This window comes from Triticum dicoccoides, chromosome 6A (genome assembly GCF_002162155.2).
Source record: "Triticum dicoccoides isolate Atlit2015 ecotype Zavitan chromosome 6A, WEW_v2.0, whole genome shotgun sequence".
Lineage (NCBI taxonomy): Eukaryota > Viridiplantae > Streptophyta > Magnoliopsida > Poales > Poaceae > Triticum > Triticum dicoccoides.
The window spans coordinates 351646047-351658721 of NC_041390.1; the positions used below are offsets into that span (position 1 = coordinate 351646047).

A 12675-nucleotide genomic window follows, 5' to 3' on the forward strand; every position below is an offset into this window, starting at 1 on the left:
CATCCGAACTTGCCAGAGCCGCGGTGCCCCATGAACCGCCCGCCTCAACCATTTCGTTTCCCTTTGATGGTAGTGACGACGACGGCCAAGGTAGGCCCTTTCCTCCTCCCACTCTTTCTCTATCTCTATCTGTGTGCACCCTTCTCCCTACGACAATATATTTGGGGTCGGAGCTAGGGTAGTAGACGCCAGGGCGTGCATCAGTTGGGCAAGCCAGGGAGCTGCGTGCGTGCATGCTGTGTGTGCGTTCTTGTTGCGTGATGATGCAACACATGTTTTTTCTTTGAATATAGTTCTCTCATTCTTGTAGATGTGGTAGTTCTCTGCATGCAGTGTGGTGGCATGGTAGAGAGGGGAAGCAGATGGAAAACTGGCAGCGGCTCTATCTGCAGGTGGCATGATGGAGAGGCTAGGGAGCAACAAATGTTGTATTGGTCACTTTTTCTGTCATCTCCGTTTGCACTAATATGTAACTTTCGCCTGATCAGGGGATACTGCAAAGAACACGAGCAAAACATTGATAGGAGGTGATGAGGACTATGACCGAAGGCATGTATAATACCTACAATGAACTGTCAAGGCATGTCTAATCTAAACTGAAATATATGTAAGACACAGAAAGCAAGCAAACAGCCGTCAAGGCAACGAGCATGCCATGTGGTGCGTGGAGCTATGCCTTGTGCGTCCTGGACAAAATCGACAGTATGCTAATATCACTACAACCCAAGCCTAATCCGTCTATCTGAATTCAGATATACGAAAGGCACAAGAAGTAAGTAAACAACTATAAGGCATGTTCGTGGAGGCCATGTGGAGGGATGGCTTGTGCAGCTGGGAGCGAATTGATGGTATGTTCACGTCAGACAGCCTCCTATTTCTATTCAGGTTCATGTTATTCTTTGTTCATCAATTGGGTTGGTGCACTACTTCACATACCAAGATATATTAAAGGTATCTTCTACAGTATGATGTGTACACAACTGTGAGAGACATGCTATGCGAGTCAATTAGGGATGCCGAATTTCCCTATAAGCTTTGTAGTTTAGAACATACATAAATTGTATTTCAAGGGGGATCAACCAGATAAATAAGTAATGATTAAGGAAGTACACGCTATGTGATCAAGTACATAAATGCAGTAATGATATATTGCTAGGATGATCATAGAGGCTTGTACATGAGGCTTTTGTTGGATAACTGTGAATTGACTTTTTCTTAGGATCCAATCTTTGATCAAACTACACCACCATTAAATTTAGGAAGGCTCATGTACTTTAGTATCACTTCTTAAATTAAACTTGACCATTAATTTCATAACATAGTAATAGCCTATATTTATATTTCAAGAGAAGAACTTGGTTCAAGTTATGCTGGTTATTTTACTCTGTTTTTGTAGCGCGGGAAAAAGTTTCCTTTACCCAACTGGTGCAGCAAAATCTCTATGATACGACCAGTTTCGTCTATAGTCAGACCAACGACGACGACGTACAAGCTGCCAACCAGAATCAAGCTTCTGCGACTTTGCTAGTCACTGTTGGGGATGTATTTGTACCATCATATTTACGATCGAGTTTTGGCAATGAACTAGTTGCCATTGCATGTATGCATGCGCATACGCCAAGAAAGATTGGTCTTGTTCAGCTAGGAAAAGGAAAAGAAGTACATCTGGAACCTCTACATGCACGTGATTTCCTTGGTAATTTTGGTTGGCATGAAGCCAAAAGATTACGACTTCGGGACTCTAATTTCCATGGAGAATTAATGTATGGATGCAACGTACTAGGACATCAAATGGAAAGTGTTAATGTGCTGGGATTGGTCATGAAAATAAAGAGGAGATATTTGTTTCTTTTACAGCCACGCAAGGAACAAGATCCTTGGCAAAGAATATTTGTACGTATGCACCTTTCCTTAAAAGAAGTTGGATGGGGCCCACCTGCAGAACTTGAAACATTTGAAGATGGCGCACCGGTCCAGATAGATACCTTTTTATCTTAGATATGTTTAAGTCGGTTTAGTACCTGCTGAGATGTAAAAGACAGAAACTATTTAAATTGGTAGATAGACGTGTTGAGTTTGTTCGTCTAGTATATAAGGTGAAGTATGTGCACCATGTAAAAGGCAGGTTATATTTTAATAAAATAGACACAATGTGTTTTTAAGGGTAGACACCTGTATAAGTTCTAGAGGGATCTTTAGAAAACCTCTGTGTTGCGATTTCTTTGTAGAAATTATTTTTGTGCGTGAGTATCATCGTCGAGATTGATTTTCTCGTGCTGGGCCGCAAGGTTTAAACTCTCTATTTCGTGCATATCGCGTGCGCGGGCGAGAGGCTACTGCTGCCGCTGAAGGTGTAGTGTCGTGAAAGGTCGGGCTGCAACAACAAATCGGATCTCGCCATCGAGGTTCGGTTCACATCACTCTAGCAACCAAACTTGAGACAAAGTATGGCATATGCTCCATCCAAACAATAGAGGATTAGAGGGCATAGCCGCATGGTAACCATACTTGCACTTAAGAGTGCGCTGCTGAAGTACATGCCATGTGGATAGATGCTTCTACAATGACCGGAAGGTGCATCAATGGGGACGCTGCAACCCCCTGATGGACAGCATGCAGGGACGCTGCAACCTGCAGTTCATGTCCTTCTCACCAGGCCCCACTTCCTCACCTTGATCTGAAATCATGTGAACTGAAGGAATGCTTGACTGTTTTATAGTTGGTGATTGAAGGGTGGGGTGGCTTCCATAGTTTTCTTGTAGTTATTTGTAGTATATCTTTAAAATTAGGATTGCCCAGAACTTTAAATTACTATACAACTTGACCTTCTTGGCGTTGCTGCTTATTGATCACATCCATGCTAACTCAGTAACACTCTTCCCCTACCGTGTCTCAAAGCACACATGAGTGTACTGATTAATTATCTTGACAGGTTGTCACTGAGTCGGCCATGATTCCATATTTTAAGTATAGTTGGACAGTTGCAACTATTTTTCTTCATCACATCGGATACTCGGAAATGTTTTTGCTTGAAGAGGTAATGTGCTGGCAAAGGCTCTTTGACTTAATTTAGGCCACATCATTGGGCTTTGTAAGTCACATCCATGCTTAGTTGCTTACTGTTTATTTAGTGCTTAGTTATTTTTCTGTCTTTTTATTTTGATTGTTACTACCATATATTCTCACAAATTTTGCTGAACCAACGTTTTTGACATTTTCAATACCTTTTGATTGGCTATTTCTTTGAAGATTGAACTATGAAAAGGATAAAGGAGAAATATTGTTTAGCATGGTATGATATAATGTACCATTTTAGTCTTGTGTATCCAATCATATAGAGACGAGAAAAAGTGTTCTTTATTTGCTTCTTTATGGGATCCCAGAATTTGGCTATTTTTGTTCTCACTGGTTAGAAAACAGAGGGAGTATATATATAGAAAATTGTGGATGCCAGACCTGTTGGGTGATGTGCAGATACTATGAACTCCTACAGGTTCTTCAAATTAACGTGTTGTGTTATTGCATTCTAATTTGTTCGGTACAGACGCTGCAATCAACTGGGAGCTACAAGCTTTCCTTTTTCTTTACCATTGCTTTTCCACTACAATTGTTGTTCTTCATTACAGTTGATTTTTTATTTTCCAGATGAAGTATGCCTTTTGTTCAGTCCTATGGAGTTCACAAATTGATCCACAGCTACGCGATTTAGAAACTCAAAGGAGCATCAAGGTCGAAGAATTTCTTGGAGATGGCTATATTCCCTAGATCACTCGATCGATCAAAATTTCCCTTACAAAAATTATCTTATCAGTGCCACTGTGTATTTTGATTAACAAGGTAACAAATAAAGCTAAACTGTTAATAAGATAACAATGTTGAATTTTCTATTGACTTGTTAATTTATGTGAATTTTTTATAGAGCTGGCATTTTTTTGGATATGATTTAACCGTTAATCAGATTTTTGACTTAAACTTTTCAGTATAATTCACTCATTTAGTATTAAGTTAATATCTATGGATCGTGCTTTGGCCAGTATATCAATATTTGCTAAAATATGATGACTGTGTGCCATACAGCTGATTTTTTTGGTGGTTATGAAATGTGCAACGCATGTACCATGAACGGGGCACTTAGTTTGATTTGCTCGGCTATACTGTACCCCCCCAACCCACCCAGATCCATAATATAAGGTGTAATTTGATTGTCTAAATTCATACTTTGTCTAAAGACATCTCTTGAAAAAATTTGTCGATGGTTACAAATCATAATCATATGGAAGCTTGCTTGAACACAAATCTAACTATGTCTATTTTATGTAATATGAACTACTCTCTCTCTCTCTCATATTAATTGATGTATTTAGCACTCAAATACGTTTAGCACATCTATTTGAGCGACAATTGATATGGGATGGAGGGAGTACACATTATTTGACTAATTATATAGCAAAGCATGAATTTTGATACCAAAAATTATTTGACTAATCATCGAGTTTTACACAATCATCGAGGAGAGGCAGCAGGACGACCCGAGCATGACGTTTACGCCTACAATGCCCTCATGGAGGCTTACAGGTAGGTGATCCGTCCATCAACCATGAACGATCTATGTATAATTCAAATGGAATTTGTCCATGTTGCTTTGAGTTTGAATTCCGTCAAAAGTGATTGCAAACATAATTTCTGTTTGCAACCACACAAGGTTTCCACAAGCCGCTATCGGGATCTTTGTCCTAATGCAGCACATGGGTTGCACCGAACTTCGTGCAACATCTTGGTGGATGCTTATGAGAGAGCCTGTCTCCAGGGAGGTACATTATGTATGAATTATTCGAATTCCAGGTGCTCTTATGAGATGCTGAGTCTGACCACCATGGAACTGTGGACGGATGCAGAGGCTGAGCCCGCGTTTGAGCCACTGAAGTAGCTGGGAATGTTGCCGACCGTGAAGTCACACATGCTGCGGCACATACTAGGTCCGGCAATGTGGCATGGTGGAAGGAGGTGATGGCGCCGCTGCATAAATTCGGCCTCGCCCAGGAGACCTTCACACTCAAAGTCATGCTCAACGCCTACGGCGCTTCGGCTGCCTCGACGAGATCGGCAGCCCTCGCTGCCATGGACCGCCGAGAGACATTGAACTATGAACATGTAGGGTCAAGTGGGGTACCTGGAGAGCATGAAGACGATGTTTGTGTCGCCGGAAGGGAGGGGGATCACTGTCGACGTGATGACGTGGAGGTCCTGCATGAGCACACACACACACACCAGGACAGAGTACCGGAGGTGCTTGGACATTGACCTCTAGGTGACGTCCACGGTACATGCAAAAACTAAATTATACTTGAAGTTGTAATTGAACCGGATCACCTTTCCATCTTACTTGCACCTTACATGAATTGCATTCTTGCAGTTTATCCGGTGTTTTCCATACAATCTGCTTTGTAGAAGCTACTACATCAATTTAAGGAAGTACATCCAACTTGCCTGACCAAGTTTATTATATCCTGTTCATTGGAAGTCTATGTAGACAGTTAGGACCGATAGAGAGACATACATTTTCTTGAGGTTCTGAATTATATTGTTTGCTTAATGTTTACTGACAAAAAGAAGTGGCAAACCTCTGGTTGAGCAGTAGGATCCTGTTTCTACTTAAAACCCTGAATTACCAGTAATACAGTAGCTTATTGCGATATGATCTACATGATAGAAAACGTTGATTTAATTTTTTGTTATGATTGTTTCAAATATCCGATATTGTTACTCCACAAAAAATGTTGTTCCGGCAGAAATTGATTTTTTTATTTGGATATTTGAGTAGTATTGTCAATAGTAATAACTTGAAATTTGCTTTTATTTTCCTATATCCAAGGTAGTGCTAATATAGTTCGGAGCTCAGACCAACCCAGTAGATATATGGGTACTTAGGTTTCAGATTTCAGAAATTGAAAATTTTATTCTTTTCCTGCCATATGCTATCTTACTTTAAAAGAATGGTAGCTGATGCAACCTATCTTTTGCTTTTCCTAAATTATTCTGTAAAATTTATATCCACAATCATAAAAAAACTGGTCTGGTCTACAAGATAAATATTTAGGTAGCTGGATTTCAGAAATTAATAATATTGCATTGTCAAGTTCATCAGTTAACATATCGAGACATATATGGCCAGGTGCTCTCATAAGAACCCATGGTACACTGCAGAGGCATTCCAGGGGACGAGGAGGATTTTGCGATTTCCATGCTAGGCCTATCCAATCAGCTCGTCACCACGCTCACAACAAGATCATGGGCGATAGGGTGTTCTCCAAAGCTTTGTGCCGCTAGCACCCGTGTACCATGTTTCCTCTGTGGTGGAGCACATGTGTTGTACATTTTTTCTGTCAAAACATATTCGCTTTTGTTGTCATGTTCTTTTATATACACATTTTTCTTGATGTCCATGATTCTTTTGCTGGGATCTATTTGAATTGAAGTACTTCTTTCTAGAGTTCCTTCTACAGAGGTAGCTTGGACACATGGAGTTACTGAAACACGGTCAGAAAACTCGCGATGTTAGCCACATAATACTGAAGGATACTATTGTTACTGCAAGATTATTTTAGATCCTTCTATTTTTGCCAAGTTATAAGCATGTATGAAAAACTGACAAACTGCACATCTTGAGTGACTTTCATATCCAGTTGGATGTTTTTGCCTTAGTTTTTACTCCCTAATTTTTTACTCTTTACTTTAGAGGTGGAAATGCATGGGATAGAGAGAAAGGGAGAGGGAAGAGGAGAGGGATTGGGAGGGGGGAGAACATACTCATGAGGATCTTGGTCACATGGTAGACAAGATTAGTGTTGAACGACTAAGTTATGCATATGCGGCCCGTTGCAACGCACAGGGCGTTGAAAACCTTGTGAATATCTTTGAGGTCTTTTGGACTCGGTTTCTTGTACCCCAAACTCTCGGACCCATATAACCAGGAGGCTCCTTTGCTGATGAGATGGTTTCACTGATGATGTACCACACTGGATGTGAAAAAATCCAGTGTGGCTGATGCAGGCTATCATTAGCTTTTCCTAATTTTTTTTGAAGTTTTCATCTGCAATCATGAAAAGTTGGCCTTGTTTTCAAGATAAATATGTGGGTAAATCATATTCAGAGATTTAAAAAATTGCATGCTAAGTATATTAGTTTATATATTGATACATATATGATCAGGTGCACTTAGAAGGACCGACAGCATACTAGGAAGGCGTTCCAGATGACGAGGAGGATCTTGTGATTTTCAGGCTCGAAAAAATTGTAGAGGCTGTCAACGGATGCTACATCTTCATATTAGACTTCAAGTAAGTGTATTGTGTACTGGAACTCTGGAAGGAAGCCTTGGTAAATGGTCGGCGTACTTCACTTTGCCTTGATGAAGAATTTGGTGCTAGGAAGGATGATTCAACTCTCTGCATGACATGTAGTGTTTCACTTGCAATGATGGACCAGAAGGAAAACATCTGAAGATGACAACCTATATTGATTTTTCACTTGCAATTATTTATCCGGTCGAACAAGTGTTCTTTTTCTGTAAAGTTACTACATGATTGTAATAAAGCGTCACTACATGATCTATTAAACTCTATCTGTTAGTAAATCATGGTAGTATGGACACATGCAATACTTAATCAGTGTTATATTTTGATAAATATTCTTGTTTTCTGTACATTCTTGGCTCACAGGAACATAACTTTGACCTGGTTTGATTTTTTAAATTCAATTTAATTCGGTTGTTGTGATTTTTGATTCTGATCCTGTACCACATGCAACATTTGTTTTGTTTGGCAGGTCTATACTCCAGTGGAATCGCTTAGATCATAGGAGGATAAGTAGAAAAAGGACGCCATAACATATTCGGGTTCAGTGGTAAATATTTATGTTCAAATTTTATCCAATTGTGATAATAGTTTTAATCTTAGCATTGGGGGCAAAAATTCCAACTTCTGTTAGGGATTTCCAAACACTAATTTTGTGTATTCTGCCCCGCAAAAAGATAATTGATGTGATTTCTTTAGCCTTCCATTTGGGGGGTGGGGGGGATATAGTTCTTTTATTTTCAAAAAATTTAGAATACAAATTCACAATTTATATTCGCACAAATTCTATGTGCATTGGTTGTGACATGTACTAATAATTTGTGCTAGAATCTAGGTTTCTTAGGGAAGCGCTTCATTTTACCGTATTAGAGTCAATGCAAGTATATTTTCATTGGGGATGGCTTAACGCCACTACTGAAGTACCATTTTGTTGAAGTAAATTGTAGAGTATATCACGGTGAAGGGGTTTTGGGATCCCAATATTAAATCTGTTTGTATGTACGTGCCACTTTTATGCATACAACAAGCGATATATATAGTTTTACTATTAATTTTATATAATTTAAATTTATTTCGTTTATTTCCATTTTTTCCTCTGATGCAATTCTACAACGATCTCTAAGGAGCAGTTAAATTAGCCTAACAAATAATGTATGAATACAATTGAGCACTTGTTTCGTAATTTTACTTTGTTGCAACTTCAACATTTTTATTTTATTTTAAAATTGGTCCCCAAGCAGACCACTAGATAATTTATCTGACTAGATCATTTTTTATTTTAAGGAACATAATTAGTAAGATGATTTGATACCAGATTGGGATTAATTTATTTACAATGTGCTTGGGAGGAAGATGAGAAGATGTTGATGGTGGCAGTGTAGTTGATGGCGATGACGGCCATGGGTGCTGCTCGACAACAACATGAACCATCTTGCGAGACAACTGCTGGAGCACCGGAGCCGTGTTTTGTTCGAGAAGAAGAACTGACCAAGCTACTCAACGAGGATCAGAAGGACGACCACGATGGGTGAAGAAAAGGCGGTTACCACCACGGGATAAGATGATCATGACAAACCCATGTGATGTGCAGGAGGATCCTAAAATATATGTTAGACATGATGAATATTGAAGCACTAGAATATGTATGCCCCCGTTGCAGCGCACATGATTACCACATTTGCTTTCATCTCCCAAAACCAGTTTGTTTTTTCTACTCTTGGTTTGACCAGACAAGACAATATGTTCAGCTCAAGTAAATCCTAGGAATCATTTATTTGAATGGCCTGATTGTCCAAAATCAAAATAGTTGATAAACAAACACCTACATATGAGTGTTACCTATCCATAGAAATAACAGATGACAAGCATAGTAAGAGCTAGCTTATCATGTCACAATGAACTGTATGGACGTATTAGAGTGATGATACCAAAGCTAGAGCAAGGAGTAGACCAAGGTAAAAGAGGGTGAAGGAAGAGCAAATTCTATCTTGTTGGTGGGGAGTGAGAAATAAGATGTGTGCGTTTAGAAAATTTAGAACCAATGGAAAAGATAAATCTAAATTTAGAACCAATGAAAGAAAAGATGAAGCTGCCATGATAAATAGAACCAATCAACATTGTTATGTCATCCGGGAATATCTTTTCTACACATGTGAAATTTGACAGGCATTATGTTTGTATATGCAACCACTAAAATTTTTAAAATCCCGTGGCAACGCACGGGCATTCTACTAGTGAAAACATAATCTGCCAAAAACAGAACAATCTGTAGTAATCTGGAGATTTCAAATACTTATGTAACTCCAAAAATTCTAAAAATTAGGACGACCAGGATAAAAAGTATATTGATCTACTGCAGTTGGAATTGGTATTTTATCGCTCTCTGTTAAAAAATGATAATTATTTTCGTGAGTGCATGCTTTCTGTTTTTTATCAGCAAGGTCAAACAACAATCACCCAAGAAGATCCTAAAGGCTCTACTTGGCACAAACACTAATTAAAACATAAAACCACATCTAACCAGAGGCTAGATAGATCATTAATTACTAAACAAGAGCAAAAGGCAAAGAACAAAAATAAAATTGGGTTGCCTCTCAACAAGCGCTATCGTTTAACGCCCCTAGCTAGGAATGATGATTTCAATGATGCTCACATAAAAGATAAGAATTGAAACATAAAGAGAGCATCATGAAGAATATAACTAGCACATTTAAATCTAATCCACTTCCTATGCATAGGGATTTTGTGAGCAAACAATTTATGGGAAAGAATCAACTAGCATAGGAAAGCAAAACAAGCATAACTTAAAAACTTTAAGCACATAGAGAGGAAACTTGATATTATTGCAATTCCTACAAGCATATATTCCTCCCTCGTAATAATTTTCAGTAGCATCATGAATTAATTCAACAATATAACTATCACATAAAACATTCTTTTCATGAGCCACAAGCATAGAATTTTTATTACTCTCCACATAAGCAAAATTCTTCTCATTCGAAATAGTGGGAGTATCATAAGAAACTCAAATACTATAAATTGTTTCCGCATTAAAAGAGTAATGTTCAGGAAAAGGGTAATCATAATCATGACAAGTTTTGTAAATATAATCACCACTATAACATAAGTATCATCACAATAATCATCATAAGTAGCAACTTTGTTCTGATCATAATCAATTGAAACCTCTTCCAAGATAGTGGAATCATTACTAAATAAAGTCATGACCTCTCCAAATCCACTTTTATAATTATCACAATAAGATTCAACATCCTCCAAAATAGTGGGATCATTACTTCCTAAAGTTGACACTCTTCCAAACCCACTTTCATCAATATAATCATCATAAATAGGAGACATGCTATCATCATAATAAATTTGCTCATCAAAACTTGGGAGACTAAAAATATCATCTTCATTAAACATAGCATCCCAAGCTTGGGACAAACATTAATAGCAGCAAATAAATTCTCAAACATGTCATTCTCATCAAACATAGCATCCCCAAGCTTGGGCCTTTTCATATCATAAGCATAATCACTCTCATCATTAATAGTATGGATAGCACCAATAGTATAGCAATTATCATCATCACAATGAGTAATAGGAGCAACATCATTTGGGAGGGATACCTTTTTACCTTTGCTTCTCCGTCTTTTCCTTTTCTTCTTCACATTATGTCTGGGTTTAATCCTCTTTTCGGAGCTCCTTATTAATGAGATTGGTTGAATAGAAGGCTCCTCCTCGTTACCTGATTCATCATAAGAAAGAATAGGGGGATATTGGAAAGTCTCTTCCATTTCATTAGTATTCTCTTCATCTTCTATTTGTTTTCTTGTCTTTATGTAATTGGCAATATAAGGATTTTCAGTGCAATTCACCGCACAATACATATAAATTTCCTCTAGATCAAAAATCAAGAACTGTCTCAAGGGCAAATTCTGGAATATCCTTAGTTTTATGTTTCATTTCTTCATAACCCAGAAGCAAACTAAGTTCATTATGATGCGCAAGGGAAATCAAGTCATCACAATTTTTGGACACGATTCGATCATGAAACAATTTGCATTGGATATTTAAATGACCACGTTCATTGCAAAGTTCACAAGGATGGCTAAGAAAATTTAAATTTTCAGCATAAACATCTAGCCTTTCTTGCAACCATTTAGTTTCTAAATACTTATGCCTCTTGCAAAATCTATCTTCCCTATTTGGTGTGTACTTGCAAACTCTATGCACTCCACAAAAATTGACATGCTTATAAGAGACATTTTCATCATGACTAGTGCAATCATCATTAGTACTATGGATATTCAAAGAGTGCGTACTAACAACATTGCAATCATGCTCATCATTCAAAGATTTAGTGCCAAATATTTTAGTGCGTTCTTCTTCTAGCACTTGAGCCAATTTTCCTTTCCATCATTTTCACGAAAGATATTAAAAAGATGAAGCATATGAGGCACCCTCAATTCCATTTTTTGTAGTTTTATTTTATAAACTAAACTAGTGATAAAACAAGAAACTAAAAGATTCGATTGCAAGCTCTAAAGATATACCTTCAAGCACTAACCTCCCTGGCAATGGCACCAGAAAAGACTTTGATATCTACTACACAACCTTCTTCTTGTAGACGTTGTTGGGTGTATCGCCCCGGATGTAACTTTCCCAATTTGTACTCCAACTCTTGCCGTTTTTGGCGTTAAGTTATATTTATTTTTCTCAGATTCGGGTCTTTGTCTCCGTGTGCTGTTTCGTTGTCATGCATCTCATATCATGTCATCATGTGCATTGCATTTTCATACGTGTTCATCTCTTGCATTCGAGCTTTTTCCCCGTTGTCCGTTTTGCATTCCGGTGCTTCGTTCTCCTCCGGTGGTCATTTCTAGCTTTCTTTCGTGTGTGGGGATTAAACATTTCCGGATTGGACTGAGACTTGCCAAGCGGCCTTGGTTTACTACCGGTAGACCGCCTGTCAAGTTTCGTATCATTTGGACTTCATTTGATACTCCAACGGTTAACCGAGGGACCGAAAAGGCCTCGTGTGTGTTGCAGCCCAACACCCCTTTAATTTGGCCCAAAACCCACCAAACTCTGCTCCATCTCCTAGAGCGTTCGATCACGATCGCGTGGCCGAAAACCGCACCTCATTTGGAATCTCCTAGCTCCACTTATGCCTATAAATACACCCCCTCCGTTTTTGGATCTCCTCCCCCACGAAACCCTAAAAAAAAATCTTTCCGCCGCCGCCGGACAACGTCCGCGCGAGCCGGACGTGTCCGCCCCGAGCCGCCACGTGGCTGCGCCTCGCGCCACCGCCGCC

General features: G+C 38.8%; 1 protein-coding gene across 1 annotated transcript; it reads left to right on the forward strand.

Moving 5' to 3' along the window:
• Positions 1-680: 680 nt before the first annotated feature.
• LOC119314339 lies at positions 681-2126 on the forward strand. The gene is made up of 2 exons (XM_037589074.1): positions 681-848; positions 1397-2126. The coding sequence occupies exons 1-2, from the start codon at positions 794-796 to the stop codon at positions 1996-1998; spliced, it is 657 nt and encodes a 218-aa protein (XP_037444971.1). The 5' UTR covers positions 681-793; the 3' UTR covers positions 1999-2126.
• Positions 2127-12675: the final 10549 nt, after the last annotated feature.